The following is a 19,919-nucleotide window of genomic DNA, read 5'->3' on the forward strand; positions in this document are numbered from 1 at the left end:
AATGTCCCTTTTCATCGCCCGCACAAGTTGTAACTAACAGTGTCCCACATGTCATCTCTTCTGGTGGGAACAGGTGGTGGTGGGCCAGGTCGTGTATGGGTCAGATAAACATCAGCGATGACATGGTTGTTATTAATGGGTAGCATTGCACCATCCCGGTCTCAACTGGAGTCCAGTCTGTACTTTCCAGTTTTGCTGTTTGTGTCCGCTGACAGTGACGTCACTCCCACCGGGTGTTTCCCCTCTTGCTGATGGAAAAACCATCATGGCCGACATTTCCTGTCATGTTCAAACTTCCTGACTGTCTGGCTAAGTGGGATCTTGCTCAGTATCTCGTGGGCATATGCAACTGTATGTTTATCTGGTTGAAATCATGTACCGTTGGCAGATGCCTTGTTATTTGCTCATAGTTGTGCAGCCTTTGTATGATATGTTTAACCATGCCAGAGGCATGGCTCTTGTGATGGTCCGCCTGTCGTTTGATCGCTCCACTACTGTAACAACAACTATTGAATGGATCAGCGTGAAATTTGGAACAGACATTCATGGTCTTCAGAGGATGAATCACAACAATGTTTGTGATGCCCTGACTTTTCCTCAAAGGCCATCAGAAAGTTATCATTTATTGAAATATGTATTCGATGGATTATCATGGAATTTGTGTTTACTGCTAATTAGCAATTGCTAGCATGCTAACGTATCAAACTACAATGATGTATGTGGTAAGAATTATAAGTGCTAAATATCAGCATGTATGTTATTGTGAGCATGTTAGCATGCAGAACTTTAGTATTAAACCAAGATCTAAGCCCCGAAAGTACAGCCTCACTGAGTTACTAGCATGGGTAAAGACTCTTTACACAGGATCACAGGAAGATTAAATACATGCGGGGAAAACATCTGTCAGAATTAATGTTATATTTTCTGACTTTCTCTATTGTTTTGTGTGTGTGTGTGTGTGTGTGTGTGTGTGTGTGTGTGTGTGTGTGTGTGTGTGTGTGTGTGTGTGTGTGTGTGTGTGTGCTTGAAATGCTGGACACTTTCACCACTTCACGCCTAGAATAAAACCCTAAGTGGGAAAAATAATGTTTTGATCAGCCTGCACACAGCCCATGTTCACACCAAGGCCATAACCTGTGTCGAGATAGACTTTGCTTTGTTTTAAAGGATCACAAGCCAAAAAGGTGGGGGACCACCGGTTGACTTCCATGTCCATGCAGAAAATGTTTTAGTGTTTTGCTAAATCTTGGAAAAATGGCCTTTGATGGGGCTTTTGGTCTTTGTGTTACCATGACACATTTCGCACAAATGCCATCTGAAGAAAGATGTCCAACCTAATCCAGATATTCTTTTACTCAGGACACTGAGTCTTTGGACAGCTGTATCCAGAGCACCTTGTCGGCCCTGTACCGCCCCTTCAGTGCCACCGCTGCCACGGTCCTGTGGCAGCTCTTCAGTGTGGTGGAAAGGCAGTACCGAGGAGACGGCCTCCGCTGCCTCATTGACTTCCTGCTCCCTGCCAAAAGAATCCTGCAGATCATCCAACAAGAAACCTGTGTGAGTTGTTGCTAGATGTGTCACCTCAGGCTACATCGATATAACCGTCTGTGATTTATTTCAGATTTCATTTCAAACTGATTTACCAGGTACTATCCTTCGTGATTTCCTGCAGGACTGTTGGAAATCAAATGTTGAAGGACTCAACAATAAAAAATAAAACCAATAGTCCCACTAAAACATGTATCCGTGTGTCAGGACATGTCAACTCATGTCCTTCCCGAAACACTTCAAACATTCAATTATAAATATCTTGAAAGATAAGCAGCCGAAGTGATAAGACAACATGTTTGTGATAAAAGAATATGAGAACAGTGCTGCTGAGTGGGAATGTATTTTCAGAGTGGGAAGGGGGAGCATCAGACTGAGACAGAGTTGATTATTGTTCCCGAAAACAAGCTGAAAAGCAGCCATCGTTCTCTGAATAGGGAAACAGAGGGAAACTGTGGTCTGTTTGAGAGGCTGCCTTGGACTCTTGGGCCCAAAGTGAAATTCAATATTCTCTCTCACAAGCTTTGATTGCTGTGGGTTAGGGCTCTACAACCAAAGCACTGTAACTTTATTCCTCTGTATTCATCTCCGCTGTGATTACACTGTGACGATAGCCATACCAATAGTTTCACCTAAGCCTAGCCCCTGAGAACAGCTCGCGGTGCTTGAGAGTCTTTGTATTGCAGGCAATATGAGAGGCTTCAGAGGAAGATCACATCCTCAGTCTTTGCGTTGACACGAGATGAAAAAAGTCAACCCTTGAGCACAGTGTCTTGCCTCTTAGGTTCTGTTTTTTATTCTGTCACAGTAAAGATTTGTGCTGTGGATGAAGCCAGGCCTGATCAGACAGGTTTTCCTCCTTCGTCGAGTGATCGCTGACGGTGATTCATCCAGTGCGTCCCATGAAAACATCTTGCCGCTCCATTAAAGTTAAACATGTGTTTGAACACAGCTGTGCAGATGTCAGTCATACCACAGCTAAGCCACGACGCACAGATGATAATCTTTTGTGGGAGTGACTGATTTCTCTGTTTTCTCTCAGGTGAGGTTCAGAGGATTGCTGTTCTATCATGAGGGGTGGCCTCTCTGCATCCACGAGAAAGTCGTCCTGCAGCTCGCCCCTCTGCACAAAGTGCGACTGAAGCAAGGAGACTTCTACCTACAGATTGTTCCTTTAGGCCGCAAGACTGCTAAGCTAGTCATAAAATGTCTGTCGGTCAGTGGGCAGGCCATCACAGAAGTCACCGTCGCAGAGAGCATGTATGGCAGTGTCTTCACAGCTGAGTTCTTGCAGAATGTAACACGTGACCGTAACCTGCACCCACTACAGAACTGTCTGCTTACCACTGGCACGGCTGTGTACAGGACGCCGTGGAAGAACGTGGTCAACCCACTGTTTGTCAGCAGCACGGCGGACGCCATCATGCAAGCACGCTGCAGCAGAGGTGGCTTCCGCGGCCATCTCAGCACCTGCAGCACCAGCGGATCCACAGGCACTCTGGACAGCCACCGCAGCTCCAGAGAGTCTCTGCACTCTCAGGGAACTGACTCCATCTTCTCTGAGCCCACCTCCCCAAACAGACACCTCTTGGACCCCAGCAGTGAGAACCACAGTGTTGATTCACCGGACACTACTACACCTATCATTACAATTGAAAGATCCACTGAAGAGTGTGGAATAGGAAGTGAGGATAGTGGTGAGAGAGAGAGCAGGCCAGGGTCCAAGATGCTATCTTTCAGTACGGACCTCAGTAACCCTGGCCCTCGACGACGCCTGCCAAGGGACTCTGTTGCATTTGAGAGCAGGAGACTTTTCAGGAAATCTTACATGGAGGCCCTGCAGAACCCCATGAGCCTCGGGTCCAGCTCTGAATCTATTCTGGAGGAAAGCCCAGAGCACGGTGCTGGTCTAAGAGAGAGCTCAGTGACACCAGGAAGCAGCCCCGACACCCGGTCTTCCTCCAGAGAACATTTATCTCGGAGGTTGGGTGGCCGGAGCTGGCTCAGTGGGGATGACTCCAGACCCAGCACACCTTTACTTTACTTACAGAGGGGGTTGAGGAGCGCAGAGAGACGGGCGGAAAGACGCTCAAAGTCACTGGAGAGGACTAACAAGGCAGGCCAGGTTAAAGGCCACCGGGAACGATCCTCTTCTGGAGGCTCAGCTAGCCCCTCCCCCAAAAAGCTTATCAATGGCTACGCTCTGCGTTTTGGGAAGCTCGATTTGGAGGCGGCTTTTCCTGGCTCTGAGAGGAGAAACAGCAAAGAGGAGTCAGGTATGTGATGCTGCACTGATGTTTAACCTTTTGCTTTCTTAATGTCTCATCATACAAAAATCCCATTTAAGTTGCTAATATTACTTGCAAATACTTTGTCTGTTGGCTTCACCAGCAGTAGAAAGTACAAAAGTACATTTACCCAAGTACTGCACAGTTTTGTGATACTTGTACTTTACATTTCAGACTGCATTTCAAGTAATATTCTTTATTCCACTGCATTTAACATGTATGACAACACTGATGTACGGGGGGGCATGTTCCTTCATCACAATGAACATGGGCACTGTGGTTTTAAAAAAAAGTCTATCCGATATACAGGATGGTGCTTCCATAAAAACACACGATACACCCATGACTGAAATAGTCCCCAATAAACATCTACAAACTAAAGGCCATTTTGGGAGATTGGTTGGCTTTTTTTGGGAAATTAAACTACCGGTATACATTTAAGACTCTTTCAAGATTTAAATCTTCAGTAGGAATGAGTGCTGTATATATAATGGAAATATATGTTTTTTTTCTCCAACAGTGGTTGAACCATAATAACAGTCCATGACTCATCATTTCTTGCTTATCAAATAATCTCACCTGAGGGTGTTAAAACCACTCTTAACCACTCTTTCACTCTTAACAGCCAGATAATGGAGGTTTCTCATGAGGGTGTGTAATTCTACCCCGCAGCAGGAGCGGTTATTCATCAGGTGGCTGCAGTTGGAGTCTTAAGTTGAGACAACCCATAACCCTGAAGCATTGACGCTGCCATTCGTGACAGATTGCTATTCAAAGCCCACTGTGTATTTTTTGGCACGTTCAGTGTACAGGTACAGCCCTCCCCTGGAAACAGAACTTACTCACAACCGTGTGTTTTCTTTGCTACTGTCAGTCTTTGTTTTTGTGTTGGTTCATACAGGGTAGCTCAGGAAAGTGGCGATGTGAGAGTACCACCTAGGGAATCATGCTGTTTTTTCAAAACACAGATTCTTCCGTGAATTGAAATGTGCGGTGAAGAGTTATTTCAAATCTCTCAATCCTAACTTTGGACAAAGCTAGACCATAGTTAAGGCTGTTAGTACTGACTTTATAAATAAAGTTGATTATACGTTCATTTAAATATGTACAGCAAAAATATAGTAGTTAAATCACATCACTGTTGCATTCCCGAGATTACCTCAGAGGGGATTGTGTTTCAGCTGTTGTAAAGCAGGTTTCCCACAACGACATTTCAAAGGCAACAAAGGATCCTGTAAACCCTGTAAACCAACCACAGGGACCCCAGCATCCCACAATGAGATGACCCTACAGTGTTATTGGGGCTGGGGGCTGTGCTGATCCCAGATGGGTTGCCTCATTTACAAAAGTGTCCTTTGTGAATCAAATCAGCCACTGGGGATTCACGAAAATAAGCTTTTCAAACTACACCTGTGTCTTTGGAGAGACCATTCAGTCCAGAAACACAAGACCTAACCTGCGCTGACTCACACCACTCTGAAGAAATACTCCAGACGGGTTAGATTACTCATTATGTGAGCCAGCAAACTCTGCAGTATCAAAAAACATCCTGCGTGATTTATGTGATCAGTAACTTAAAGCTCCAGCAACCAGTGCAGATTCAGCCTCTTTGGCGGCCTACAAACGTGTCCCGCAGACGACACAAAAAACAGACTTTCATACAGGACAATACTCAAGAGGCTTTACTCTACGTTTGTCACTTCCTCTGAAAACAAAGCTATTTAGGAAACATGCAGCAAACACAATCCTGGCCACACAGTCGCACAGGAAATGCACTGACTGTTTGAAGACAATAGAGGCTGAGCTGGGAGGGTTTACTGTCACAGAACAGAGCCGGACAATACAAGAGGCCTCAAACTGTTTAAAAAGACAACACACAACAAGGACGAATCCATATTCATGGTCCCTAGAGGATGAATCCTTATACCTTTTGGTGATCCCAAAACCAAATACTGGCATAGCTATTAAAATTCCCATCAGCCTCAGCTTCACTTTGTGTTAGAGCTTAATAGAAAATTCTGGCATGCTAACATGATTAACTAGGACGGTGAACCCAGAAAATATTACACCAGCTAAACATCAGCATGTTAGCATGCTGGTACTAGCTTTGATGCTCAAAGCATCACTGTGCCAGATTATAGCCTGATATAAAGCCAAAAACAGGTCTTATTATATGAGATGTTAGATGTTCCTGTTTGTAGACTCTAACAAGGATGACACACTTAAAAGTATACTTCACAGTGAAATCAATATATTTACTAAAAATGAGTTGAAATGAATGAGTAGATCAGGTCTGCGATGTCGGTAGGGTAGAAAGTAGATGACCAAAGATTTGTTTTGTCTTGCCAAAACAAGTAAGTAAGTAAGTCAACTTTATTTAGTATAGCAGTTTTCACAGAGCAAGATCCCAAAGTGTTTAATCCACAAGAATAAGCATTGAATCAAAAAGTAAGACCACAAAACAGTAAAAAGAAACAAACTATGAATTAAAACCCAACAAAGAAGCCACTACTCAGGGGTGTGTTGGTCGAGGAGATCTTCTGCTGTTCTCTCTAAACATGGGGCGCTACGGGCCCAGGTGTGTACCATGTCACAACCCCTGCAAACAGGAAAACAGCAAACATGGCAACCAAAACAGGCGGACTGTGGCACTTTTTTACTACAAATCAAATACCTGGAGCTGTCTTTTTCTGCTTTCATAGTGGGGCTGCAAATCATGTTTGTTCATTTTTATGAACAAATAATATGACAATTATTTCCAGTTATTTTCATTGATGAATCGCTTTGCCAAGAGGTTTGAGAGAATTGTTAAAAATGCAAATTACAGTTCTAGTCAAAAGTAAAAGAATCAGATGTCTTGCTTGGGAGCTAAAACCAGAGATTCTTAAAATGAGCTTGTGAAATGACTGATATGATTGATACATTTTCAAATTTGTTGCTGATTAATGTTCTGTCGATCAAATTGTCGATTAAACTAAATCATTGTTGCAGCTTTACTGTGTACTGTGCATACTCTGCTATCCATTTTGACATTCCTTCAGTACTTAGCCAAGGCACAGTGAAGTATCCCATTGGGTATACAGTGATACTTTCGCTGCCTCAGGATCTGTGTCTGGGGCATTCCTATAAACACAGCCTCGAGGTATAGAAGCCTGGCGAGGAGGATGTGAAGAGTGAGTTACCCGTGACTCAGGCTGACTGAACACCTGGTCTCTGTGAGTCAGGGTGAACTCACTACTAGAGCACACTTGTGTCAACACCAACAAACACTTGCTTCATTCATGACGTATTACGATTAGTACTAAGGTGGTAGAAGGCTTCTCATTTATATTGATTGCTCAGTATTTTTGTACAGTTGTGGCATAGTAAGTATCACAAGTGTGCCCACTATTTATATTTATTTCCACAGGACAGCGCGATGTCACCATCAGCAGTGAGAGCAGACGGCACAGGCACAGTGGAGAAGAGCCATACAGTCCAAAAGCTGCCAATGGGACGGCCATCAGGCCGGCTTCAGCATCAGGCTCCTCCAGTGAGAGTAACTCAGCCTTCCCCACACTGGTGTCGGAGGTCAATGAAGAGCTACTCTCATCGGGTGCCGTGATCCTGCCAGGTAGGGTTAGCGATGCGGACACGGCTGATGCTTTCATTCATCTTGATACATTTCTTTTTGATGCATTTCAGTTCATTCACTTTACAATGAAATACGACATTTCCATTGCTTATTACCTTCTAATCACTTTGTAAAAGTTGCTTTGAAATCCTGATGTACCCCACGTCTTCTCCACTGCTGGGAAATAGCAGCAGGCCTTGACATACACTTTCCTCAAATTAGTTCATGATCTTTTGTGGGAATTTTGAGCAATGGTTGTTTATTTCTGGACTGTGTTTGGACTGTGGTAAAAGGCAGAAATGCAGAACTGGGTATTCTTTTTCGGGCCATTATTTTTTGCCCCTTCATTTTTAATTGAACAGATATTTAAGAAACTTAGAAAGTACTTTCTTTCTAAGTAACTTTATAATCTGATCTAGACATAGAGAATAACGTTGACGTGATTTAGTTTAGTTTTCGTTCATTTATTTGCACAATTTAAAGAATACACAAACATAACAGAGATACATATTATTACAGTGCAGGAAGAGGCAGGAAACCCACTGGGCTTATTTGAAGCCTCCACCGAAATAATGTCAAAATGTCACAATATTATCGAGAACACAAAATGAATAAACACAAGATATGACTACGTAATACTGATGTTGAAAGTATTTTAACGAGTGACAACACTGAGCTCCTTAAAGCTGAAACATTCCTGACATAAAGAGTGTTGACCCCCTGCTGGCATTTACTCTTCCAGGAAACAGGGATCGCAGTGGGAGGGCAGTGCTACAGGTGTGCACAAGAGCTCAGGTGTGGGCAGGTGAGAGTTGCACGGTCAGTGACCTCACCTGTTTATTGGGCTACTACTATTCCACGCTGCGGTAAGTCGCGCATACTCTGGGTTTTGTGTATGTTAAGAATAACTCCAGTAACTTTCACACCTGTCTTTTTACACCTGAGGTGAATGTGGCTGCTGTCCCTTGCAGTCTTTATTAATGCATTTAGCATGTTTCCAATGTTCCTCAACAGTGTAGTTGTTATTCAGAGCTTGTCGATGAATGAAAAGTCAGTATTTTTAAATAGAGCATTATCAGTAAACTAGAGAATGAACAAAAGTGTTAGTTGTCAGTCTCACAGTCTCTCTAGTAGCTGTTCTTAGATATTTGTCTTTCAAGTGTAATTGGAATTATTGGATTTAAAAATGTCTCTGACCCAATCTATAAATATGTTGTATTTTATGCAGTCAGGTGTTTGACAAAGACAAACCACTAACGGTAATACTTTGGTTTCAGGAAAGAAAGGCGTGATCACGGCTTAACTGTTGTAATAGACAGCAGGAGGCAGCAGCCTGTTCCAGCTCTGTTGTCATCTCTGTCTGAATTGCAGGTGAGCCCGCAGTGGAAAACATGTAATTACCCTCCAACACACACTCAAAGAGTTTCCAGGCCCTGCTAATTCTCCGTTGTCTTCTGAACTGTATTGCTATGTCTCGAGGTGATAACACTGTGGCATTCCTGACACATATCTTATTGTTCTACCGCTCAGTCTCGGACTCAGTTCGTTTTTTTTAAAGTAACACACCTTTACATTCATATTGCCTGCAGTTCCAAGACATGTTCCTAAAGAAAAGGCTGGCCTCAGGGCTCTAGTGGAGAAGCCTGTGCTTACTTGTCTTGTTTTTAACCGCACACTGGGAGCGGGCCGGCTGCAGCCGACTTACAAGAGACATATCACCATGCTATGATGATGAGCTTTCTTACTGATGTCGGGATGATAATCTTGTAAACCACAACGCATGCATTGTAAGTCAGTTTAGCTGTACAAATTCTACATGTATGTTCTTTATCTTATTCACTTGTGCAAATGTTTGTGCATGTTTTTCTCAGGTGTTGGCACCAAATGCACTTTACACTGTTCTCTTCCTGGTGGACAAGGAGACCGCAGCCAAATCTGAGAGAGACATCGATGTACAGGTAGATAAAGACTCATCATCAGATCGATGAGAGGTAGTTCTATTAAGTGATGCGTTTAGATCTGATAAGGGATTTGCAATCATTCAATTAGTTGTTACTCGATTGAGACTTGATGATTTCCTATCTAATCGCTGTAGGCTGTGATGAAACAGATTATCAAACTGAGTGCGTGTTCGTGCTTTTCTTGCCACAGACTGAAACAATGTCGTCTCTAAAAGCCCTGCTGAAGCACATCGACCAAACCCAGCTCACACGAGACCTGGAGGGCACCTTCCAATACGACCACGAGCACTGGATCCACTTCAGACGGGTGGGTGTGACGGAGGTGGCGACGGAGGTGGCTGGGCGTTTTAAACATATTTGTAAACTTGCTCAAGAGCTTGGCGAGGGTGGAGATATCTTTCGAAAAAAATAAATGAAAATTCAGTTGTTGGGTGTTTGTTGTTCCTAAGAAAAAGATTTGTAATTATAATACTTGTGTTTTGCCAAAAGTTATGTGTAGTTACAAGAAATGGCTTCTCTGGGCCAGCTTTGGCCATTCTTGAATCGATCCCTCGCATTTCAGGCAGGGACTAGGACCAATCTTTGACTTTTCTCCAAAACATCCTGTCAATTTTAAGAATGGTGACGGGCTCCAGTCATTTATGATGTTTTGACACTGCTCGTGCTCATAATCTCCCTCAATCTCTTTCTCTCTATCTCTCTCACAGAAAATTGACCCGTTTGCCAGCAGTTGTAGCGCATCTATCTCCTCCCTCCAGGAATCTATCAGCACACTGAGCGGCAGCGGCAACCTGAAGACCTCGGAGGTCAGACCCGACCCCCCGCGGGCACTCTTTCCTACTGATTTATGTGTCTCCACTGATTCACAATAGCTCTCTCTGGCCTCTTAACTGGAGTAAACAGTTCAGGAGTTTGTTTTATGGTGACCTTCCATGATCTTTGTGCTTTAAATGAAGCAGATATTTCACTTAATTCATTTTTACATCCATTTGATTCTGTTCACCATCGTGCATGTTTGATTCAGGAGGTGTCGGAGGTATTGGAACAGCAGAGGCATCTCATGAAGTGCGTGTTAGAGGACACCCGTCTGAACAGACTGCGTCTCGAAGGAGGAACTGTCCTCGCCCGCATCAGGAAGGAAGAGGCCTGTGAGAATGAAAACTACAGGTACTGAAGAAAAAAGGGTTCGACTCTCAACCACACGAGCCAACATGAGTGAAACCTGTGGTGATAATAAAACAGACTTTTCATAACCCGCTCTGTCCTGTTATCGTTTTCTTTGTGCATTTAGAGATGCTGTCGACATGTTGAATGCACTGTACAACCAAGTAGACGAAGAAGTCCATAAGCTTGTGATCCTCTCAAACAAGTCTCAGAAACAGCTGGAGAGCCTGCTGGAGGTGTGCTCGTTTGAGGAGCAAACCCAACAGGTGAGCTTCAGCTGTTTCGCTCTTGACATTGTTATCTGTGCTGCGGTTTTTCTCGTTCAACAACCGGGATATTCTTGTTCTCTTTCCAGATCAAACTGTGGTTCAGCGTCGAAGGAGAGAAGCAGCTCACGCCGTTGGAATCGCTAACGCTGTCTGTGGCCAAAGTTAAGGAGATGCGAGAGAGCTTGGGCCAGTTTCTTGAGGAGTCAGTGGTAAATATGGACACACTTTTTAAATACATGCCTCGTGGACCACCTCCTTTGTGTAGAAGACAATCCGTGCTAAATTGATCAGTTTTGTCCGCTTCCTGACAGCACCAGCAAAGACACGGCCTGCAGCTGGTGAAAGAGTCTCCAGAGTCCCTTCCAGGTTCGGTTCTCCTTGACTTTAAGCAACATCTGGGCTCCATCTTAAGCAGAGTGGAGAGGAGGAAGACCCAGCTAGACATCCTAACCAACCTGTATGAATTCTATGACTCAGTAAGTATTTAAACCTAATGTGGATATGCTGTCAGAAGTTATGCTACATTTAAGGATTAGCATATACTTCAAATCTTAAAATCTCCTTTACATCCGAAACCTATGCCAGACATTTTTCAGGATTAACCACGCTGCGTCTCTTAACTATGTTATAAAGATTAAACACTCTTTCAAATCTGTAGGCAAACCAGTGGATGGAGCACTGCCAGGATTATTTTGGCCACCTGAGTCCAGACACTTCAGGCGTTGGTCTTTTGCCATCTGTGGTGCAGATCCTCCAGGATTACTACACCGAGGCCTCCAAGTTCTCCGTGGACAACTTCAGCACTCTCAACAACATGGTGCTCTCCCTGGAGAGTCCTCAGCAGCTGCAGCAGTGGAACACCGTGTGGCACAAATGCCAGCGGACCAAACAGCAGTTGGAAGAGACTTTGGCCGGAGCCATGACAGCAGCCCCTAACTCCACGGCTGTTGACACGGCGGCTTCTGCAAAGACTGCAGAAAGCCAGACCGCCACTCCAGAACAGCATGGAGCGAAACCGTGTGTGCTGTTACCTGCGATAATTACACCATTAACTTTTGAGGACAACAAGCCTCACTCCGCTGGGCCTTTCTCCAAGAGCCCAACCAGTTCAATCTGCTCTTCCTCACACTTCACCTTTCCCCCCGAATGCGACAGCAAACTGAGGCAGAGTCCATCCATGTTTGACGACACAGACAGCGACTGCACCATCGACTCGACCATCTCATGCCACTCGGAGCCCGTCTACTCCGGTGCAGCCCGCCTCCGCAAGCAGCCAATGAAGAAGATCATGAAGAAGACCATGAGCTATGAGCTGAGCCCGAGGGACAGTGGTCACTCAGACGTCAGCCACATTAATGGCTACACGGGTGTGTACATCAAGGGCTTGGAGGTGGCTAATAACGTGTCTGCAGAGAAGAAGCTGCAGAGACCTGACATATTGAGCCCTGCATTAGGACGCAGCCGCAGCATGTCTACGCCCTCCAGGATCAACAACAGATGCAGTGACGGAGAGGGCAAGAAACAGAGCAGGTGAGGAAGTCAACCACTGATACTAAACAAGACCTGGGATGTTTCTTTACACATATTAAAAAGTGTATGAAGAGAGCGTGGACAGAATACCAGAAAAAAACAAATACTATGAAATCATTTTGGGGTTTATGTTCTAAAGTTTAGCATTGTATTAATCATTTTACCGGTGCATCATGAGTACTCTTACAGCTTATCGTGTCTTTTTGTTGTCCAGTAAAGTGCAGCACATAATGGATGAGATGATCTCCACAGAGAGGGAGTACGTTCGCTCTCTCAGCTACATCATTGAGCACTATTTCGCCGAGATGGAGCGCCTGGACTTGCCACAGGACCTGCGGGGGAAGCGCAGCATCATTTTCGGGAATGTTGAGAAACTGTGGGACTTCCACAGTCAGTACTTCCTGACAGAGCTGGAGTCATGCGCCCACTCCCCGCTGTCCATCAGCAGCTGCTTTCTCAGACACGTGAGTCCAGACAGTCAGAGTGCCCCGAGGCGGCACGCGGACAGCCTAAAAACAGCACTTAGGTCTAGTGGCTCCCAACAGCAGAGACTGTAATGATGTGTTGACCTGTAGTTGCTGACGTTTTTCAAAACAACGTAATGCAAAGTGTCAGGGTTTCACTGTCACACTGTTGTTGTTCCAATACCCATATAGTCACTCATCAGCAGCATAATGAACCCATGAAATGATATTTTCAGTCTCTTGGGAGCTGAATCATTCATTGTGTTTTTGCAAAGCATACTGAAATGCATACTTCTTACTGTAGTTAGTGTCGTAACTTGTTCATCTTGTGTGCAGGAGGATCAGTTTGGAATGTATGCGCTGTACAGCAAGAATAAGCCCCAGTCCGACGCTCTGCTCAGCAGCCATGGGAACGAATTCTTTAAGGTGCGTCTGGAAACTCACCAGAACATTCCTCATAGAGTGGCCGGTCACATGGCATTGTATTTTGGTTGCACACGAAATAAATGTAAACATGTTAGATTCTGAGCAATTCCTCGACATGGCCAGTTTTGATGGACGACGTTCGCTAATCACGGATAAATTCGTATCGGAATATATTACTGCGCTGAACTATAATGACATGATATTAAAAATTCTCAACACGAGGTCCAATTGTTTTATTCACCTCTCATGGCCTTCGTCAGCAGATGGAGCTGCTCAGTTTTCATCGTAACCCCTGTTGTTGTTTAACGATTTGAACTCAGATGTTTGAGTTCATGGAGACACAATGTCAGTGTTTGTCCACCAGTGAGCACTGAAACGCTTATTTTTTCTAATGTAAACTGTGCCACACATTTCATATTTTTGCCACATTTATTTAATAATCATGTTTAAAGGATTCTTTGTTTACTAGTTTATGTTGAAAAATTTACATTGGCTGAAATGTTGCTTTTTAAAACTCGATTTTTAAACATGGGCCAAAAAAATGTAGCATTGATTATAATCTAATTAATACATGTCCAACACTCAACATGGCTGCATTAAATCAACATCAATTATCTAAAGGCTAATAAACAGAATTGACATTTGTTCGACTCACTCGCAACATTTGCATGCCTATATTCAAAAGACACATCACACAATAATAACCCCTGCTGTGCCTCTCCCCAGAATAAGCAGATGGAGCTCGGAGACAAGATGGACTTGGCGTCCTACTTGCTGAAGCCCATCCAGAGGATGAGTAAATATGCGCTGTTGCTGAAAGACCTGATCAAGGAGTGCAGTCAGTCCCAGGAGCAGGAGCTGAGCGACCTCCGCACTGCAGAGGAGATGGTCAAGTTTCAGCTTCGCCATGGCAATGACCTGCTGGCTATGGATGCCATTCGGGCCTGTGATGTAAGAAGAAATACATGAGCCCAGAGCCATGTGCTACTGTGATGAATATTTTGATGTCAGCATGAAAACCAAATGCTACCTAGCATTATTTTCTGGCAGATACATTCAACTATTTTGGAATTGGAGGTCATCTTGTTATGTATACAGCAGATTGAGGTCAGAGTCCCGCCAGGAATTGTATTGTTCTCTCTGACGCATGTGAACGGCCATGTTTCCGCTCCAGGTGAACCTAAAAGAGCAGGGTCATCTCCGCTGCCAGGATGAATTCATAGTCTGGTGCGGACGGAGGAAATACCTCCGCCACGTCTTCTTGTTTGAAGACCTCATCCTCTTCAGCAAGACCAAGAAGATAGAAGGAGGATATGACTTCTACATCTATAAACAGTCCTTCAAAGTAAGAGTTTATTGTTTGAGGATCACTTTTGGTCCCGTGAAAAAGGATAGTTGAGTTCATGTTTCTTCTCCATTCTGTTCTATTTAGACAGCAGAAATAGGTATGACTGAAAATGTCGGCGACAGCGGCCTACGCTTTGAGATTTGGTTCCGTCGGAGGAAGTCACAGGACACGTTTATACTCCAAGCCAGCTCCGCAGAGGTCAAGGCGGTGTGGACAGCCATCATAGGGAAGATTCTGTGGAGACAGGCGCTCAGAAACAGAGGTGTATTTAATTGTAGTTTTGATTTGAATATATATGTATATGTGACATTCAGGCCCTTTATCCCATGTAAGACGAAGGTTTTGTCATTAAAGATTTCCTTTTCTGGATTCCAGAGTTGCGCATGCAGGAGATGGTGTCCATGGGGATTGGAAGCAAGCCTTTTATAGACATTAAGCCAAGTGATGCAGCTATCAGTGACAGAGCCATTGACTATATCATGAAGGGGACAGGTGAGCTGTCCTTGTACACGTCGTGTATTTGAGCCTCAGTATACTTTTATTATTCTTATCCCTCTTTCTCCTTCTCTACAGTTTGTTGCGTCTTCATGATTCACGTTGTAATTATGCACAAAATTTGCTGAAACCACAAAAACTTGGCTCTTGCTTTCAAGTGTTTTAGTGCCAGTAGTATAATGACAGTTTTGTGAAGTTAACCCACCAGCTGTAATCTTAAACATACTGATTTGAAGTCATTACAACCGCAGTAAGCTATTTTACAATACCCCTCTTTCATGGCTCACCGGAGATGCTGATTCATGCCTCAATTATCATCATTAACAACCACAGGAATGTTCCAACATTCTTGTCACTTTTCATCCCTCCCATGATCTCACAGCTCACTGTGTTTGTCTCTGTCGACAGAGGCCCGGACCAGGGCGTCCATTGCGGTCTCTTCGTTTGATCACACCACTTCGTTCAAGAGACCTCACTCCACAATCTCCAACAGCAGCACCTCCTCCTCCAGCAGCCAGTCCTCCTCCCTGCTGGGCTCGCTCAATCTTCATCTTTACTCCTCACCCTCTCACCCGCACACACATCCATACCTAGTGACCAGTGTTCCCTCCTTTGCCCAGTGGCCCTATGACTGCATCGAGGAAGATGAGCTGGAGCAGGACACCGGGAGCCAGCCCTCCATGAGTGAGTGGCTACTATATCTTCTGTAGAACCCAAGGCCATTTTTAAATTGCATAAAAAGACAGTCTTACTTGGTGACTGCCTGCATATTGACTGCACTTCCTTGAACTCTTGCCTCAACAGGACATCAATGGAGTCATTTGTTGCTTTATTCAGTATTACAGTGTTGATGTAACTTTCTCTTTGTGTTGCAGTCACTGAGAGCTCAGAGACGTCCTCCCAGTGTACCTCCAGCGACAGTGTAACAGGCCTGAGAGCCCTCACTATACCCGGGCACGCCAGCATCGTCATGGACTCCTACAACAACGAGTCCCCTACTTTCCTGTGCTCCTCCCCGACTTCCTCCTCCATCGCATCTCCTTCGATATTCCAGAAAGAGGAAGAGCTCCAACCCCAGGGCACCAAGTTCATCACAGCAGTGAGTGCTTGATTATCTTCCTTGTTATCTGTTTGTACTAAGATTAACTGAAGTCACACCTCTGCTAACATCACGTTGTTTCATGAGAGTGTATAATGAGAAGTATAAACCACAGCTGGGGTGACACCCATTTATATTCCGTTGCTCTCTCTCAAGTCAAGTAAATGTATTATTTATTTAAGGCCTATATAGAGGTGTGAACACTTCATCCCAGAACATTTGCATGTTTTTTTTTTGGTTCAGGGAAAGTTAACTCCATGAAGTACTTACAAGACGTCTTTCTTTCTTTAAAAGATACTCAGTTGGTTTCAATCTGCAGCCTCACCACTAGATGGTGCCACATCCTACACGTTAGACCTTTAACTCTTCCCCAAATTTACTCCATAATATTATATATTTTTTACTGTTGATCTTGTGAGTCACCTTAAGCCCAGCTGTGAACTACTAGTATGGATAATAATTCATCCCAAAATGTACTTTATTCCCACTGGTACATGATAAAATGCATTCAAGTCTGGGGCCTTTGGTATGTTGTATCTTGTTTAAATACATACATTTATATATTTTTATTCATTGTACTTCTTTATTCTCTTTGGAGTTAAACTGAAGCTGCATATCATCATATTGTTCTGAGGTGCTCTTGCTTTCTAAATGTAGTTTTACTTTTACTCAACAAAAGTGAAGTTTGAAGGGGTGATTAGAAAACAATTTAACACCATGTTGATTATTTGCTGAAAGATGATTTCTTTTGAAATCATGTAATTGGATATATAAAGAGCTTCAGACTACTCAAAGCAGTTGTAGTTATATTGAACATCACAAACGAACCAGACCAGAGTCCGCTTAGAAGTGGGCCGAGACCCACCTTTTCAGGCGGGTTCAGTTGTTGGTCCGCACCAGGATTCAATCGACAGCTTTCACACCAGACTATCTGACGAAACGCTCCAGGGTTCAGTTAAAATGGACCAAACAGGTTACGAGTGAAAGGGATCTGTGCGTGGAAGAGAATATTTGAAGCTTCAGTTTCACTCACCACCTTTTTGCTGTTTTGTTTTTACCAGAGCAAGGCCTCTCATATAGCAGTAGGCCTCTCTACTGTGGTCTGAGTCAGAGCTGAGGGATTTTAGCTCAGTAAGTAACCATTGTCACCAGAGCGGATATGTGTTGTTCACTTCACAGACTCATTAACAACTGTGACGAACCCGACTGACTACTAATCTGTGTGAAAATGTGCTTTTGGTGCCTCTGTTGTGTGCTGCATGGCAGTGTGTTCTGCTGGGTTAGGGGGCTCTCCTCCTTATGGGTCGTTTGTTTTCTAAACGTCTGGCTCCCGTTCATGTTTTCCTCTTATTTTCCTCCGTGCATCCGTTTGACATGAGGGTGAAATTTGTGTTTTCAAGAGTTTCGTGTATGTTTGAACACACGCACGCAAGCAACCTTTGTTTTGGGGCTTTGGAATGCATTCATGATTTTCTTTGTTTTTGTTGATGCCTGAGTTTTGTGTTTTTAACAAACTTTTTAACTTGTTATTTTTATTTGTCTCTTATTTTTCAAATCAGGATTTATTTGTTGATTGTAAAACCACAATACAACACCAGATTATATGCATCAAATATTTCAATGCAAATGGCAGCATAAAAACTGAGCCAAATGAGAACCGCCTCGCTGTAATTTCATTGAGGCAAATTTCATTTTTGTGGAAAGAAATGAGAACTTTGGTGTTGCTCTTTGTTGTAGCGCCTAAATGGCAGTAAAACACTCAGAATCTATACTTAAAAAAAATGATTCCCTATTTTAGATATAGATGTATGTGCTCAACTTTTAATTTTTTAGTAGGAAACAAAAAACACTCTTAGATACATAATGCTGTCATCAAATAGAGTAAAGAAACAAACGTCTGTTTGCTGCTTTACATGTTTTGATAAAGGTTAAATGTTTTTTTTAATTTTTAATACTTTCAAATATGCTTCCCTGAAATCTCCGCTGTTGCACATTTTAGTCGTACTTTTTTTATGAAACATTCTTTGTTTGTTTTTCAAGCTCTAGTCAGTGGTAGAAGTCATTCACAGTGTATTGTCCTTTGTAAAGCATTGTAATGTAATCTAAAACATTTAGCAGAAAGTAATAAAATGTTACATATTTTAAATTAGTATGAAAGATGAATACAGTTTTTGACAATAACATTCCTTCAGCACTTCAGGAAAAGACATTGTGTTCCCCTTTACTTTGATTGTGCTGCCAGAGTAAAGCATTAAAAGAAAATATCATCTGACAATAAGTTTGACAATAAGATAATAATGTTGAAATTGGCTGAGTTACATGTTCAACTTTCCACAACTCATTTTATCTCCAAACGACCGTACGACTTACATTTTGCTGAAAAGCAACACTTTTGTTATTACTAACAGTTTTACAGATTTATGGTAACCGAATTATTGGTTTGACAAAATCGATAATTGATGTGTTATATAATTCCGTTTTACAACTAAAAGGTGTTTAAAGGAGTTTTAAGAGGCCCTTTTGTTGACTGACATTCTTAATATTGCATGTTGACCAAAACAAAATAACTTGAGTGCAAAAAGACGTTTTTCTAAATCCCCTTTCTTGTGTGTTCCTTCTGTCTTCACAGCTGTGAAGTCCTGAAGCTGAATGATGCAACAGTAGTTTGTATATCAGGACCAGGAGATGAAAATAAGAGGAGTCCAGCTTCGCAGCACTAAGACTTTAATGGAACTATTGTTTGACATTTCATTATGATACTGTAAATTGGAAATTGACACATACTTTACACTGCCATGATGGTACGTCAGTGGTCTGTACATTTCATTTAATGAGCTAGATATGACTCTGTGTTTATACTGTAGATGAGGTTTTTCTTTTTGTAAATGTATTTTACATACAAACAAAAAATAGCAGGCAGATCTATCCAGACAATATCTTTCTTTTGTTGCCAGTCTTCTGTTATGACAACTTTGTACAGGTGATTAAAATGTTTAAAACATGTTGTTGTAATCATTTCTTTGCCTTTTTATACTTGAAATTAAGTATTGTCACCAGTGGCTAATGCCTATAACGCACAGATCCTTCATAGTTCTGCAAAGCGTTCTTTGTGAAAGAAACTGGAAGTGTGAGTTTATCTGAAAACACATTGCAGATATTTCCACTGTTAACAGAGCAGTGTCAAACCACACAGACACCCTCGCATATAGATCGACAAAGCAACGCGATGAGGCACACTGCTACCGTTACGAAGAGAGACGCAGAGGTTGAAGAGTGGTTTTTCCTTCACATGAGAGAAGCTGACATTCATTTACCACAAGTCTTGTGTTCTCAGTCCGAGTCAAACATCAGACGCAGACCACAGGCCCGGGCTGTTCAGCAGGGGTTTCAGAGCCAATATTGGCAAATGAGACAGAGCAGAAAGCCACACGAAGAAAATCGAAACGTCTGCTAAGACAGTCGCCTAACTTCTTTTACACACTAATATATAGCCTCCTGGTAATTTATATACAGACAGTTCATTTGAAGTATTCAATTCTTCAATGTCTTCTTCGTGAGGTTGATCGTGGTGATTTGGTGAGTTTCTCTTTAGAGAACCAGAAGCAAAGGATTGCAGAGAGAAAGACCTCGAGTCCCAACACACAAAGTTCCAGCACCTCTATCTGTCAGAAACACAAACATTATCAAGTATGCATTCGTTTTATATGAGCAAAT

General features: G+C 43.0%; 1 protein-coding gene across 2 annotated transcripts; it reads left to right on the plus strand.

Moving 5' to 3' along the window:
* Positions 1-2,684: 2,684 nt before the first annotated feature.
* plekhg4b (pleckstrin homology domain containing, family G (with RhoGef domain) member 4B) lies at positions 2,685-19,198 on the plus strand. 2 transcript variants are annotated; one of them, XM_079275798.1, is made up of 22 exons: positions 2,685-3,824; positions 7,246-7,449; positions 8,192-8,315; positions 8,727-8,820; positions 9,321-9,407; positions 9,601-9,717; positions 10,118-10,216; positions 10,435-10,577; positions 10,702-10,840; positions 10,930-11,052; positions 11,155-11,319; positions 11,502-12,373; positions 12,588-12,837; positions 13,174-13,263; positions 13,990-14,214; positions 14,438-14,608; positions 14,696-14,873; positions 14,987-15,103; positions 15,515-15,790; positions 15,982-16,205; positions 17,267-17,336; positions 18,835-19,198. In XM_079275798.1, the coding sequence occupies exons 1-21, from the start codon at positions 2,807-2,809 to the stop codon at positions 17,309-17,311; spliced, it is 4,761 nt and encodes a 1,586-aa protein (XP_079131924.1). In that variant the 5' UTR covers positions 2,685-2,806; the 3' UTR covers positions 17,312-17,336; positions 18,835-19,198. The 2 variants fall into 2 exon arrangements, with proteins under 2 accessions (XP_079131924.1, XP_079131925.1); XM_079275799.1 differs by lacking the exon at positions 17,267-17,336.
* The last annotated feature ends 721 nt before the right edge of the window (positions 19,199-19,919 follow it).

This window comes from Melanostigma gelatinosum (assembly GCF_949748355.1).
Source record: "Melanostigma gelatinosum genome assembly, chromosome: 9".
Classification (NCBI taxonomy): Eukaryota; Metazoa; Chordata; class Actinopteri; order Perciformes; family Zoarcidae; genus Melanostigma; species Melanostigma gelatinosum.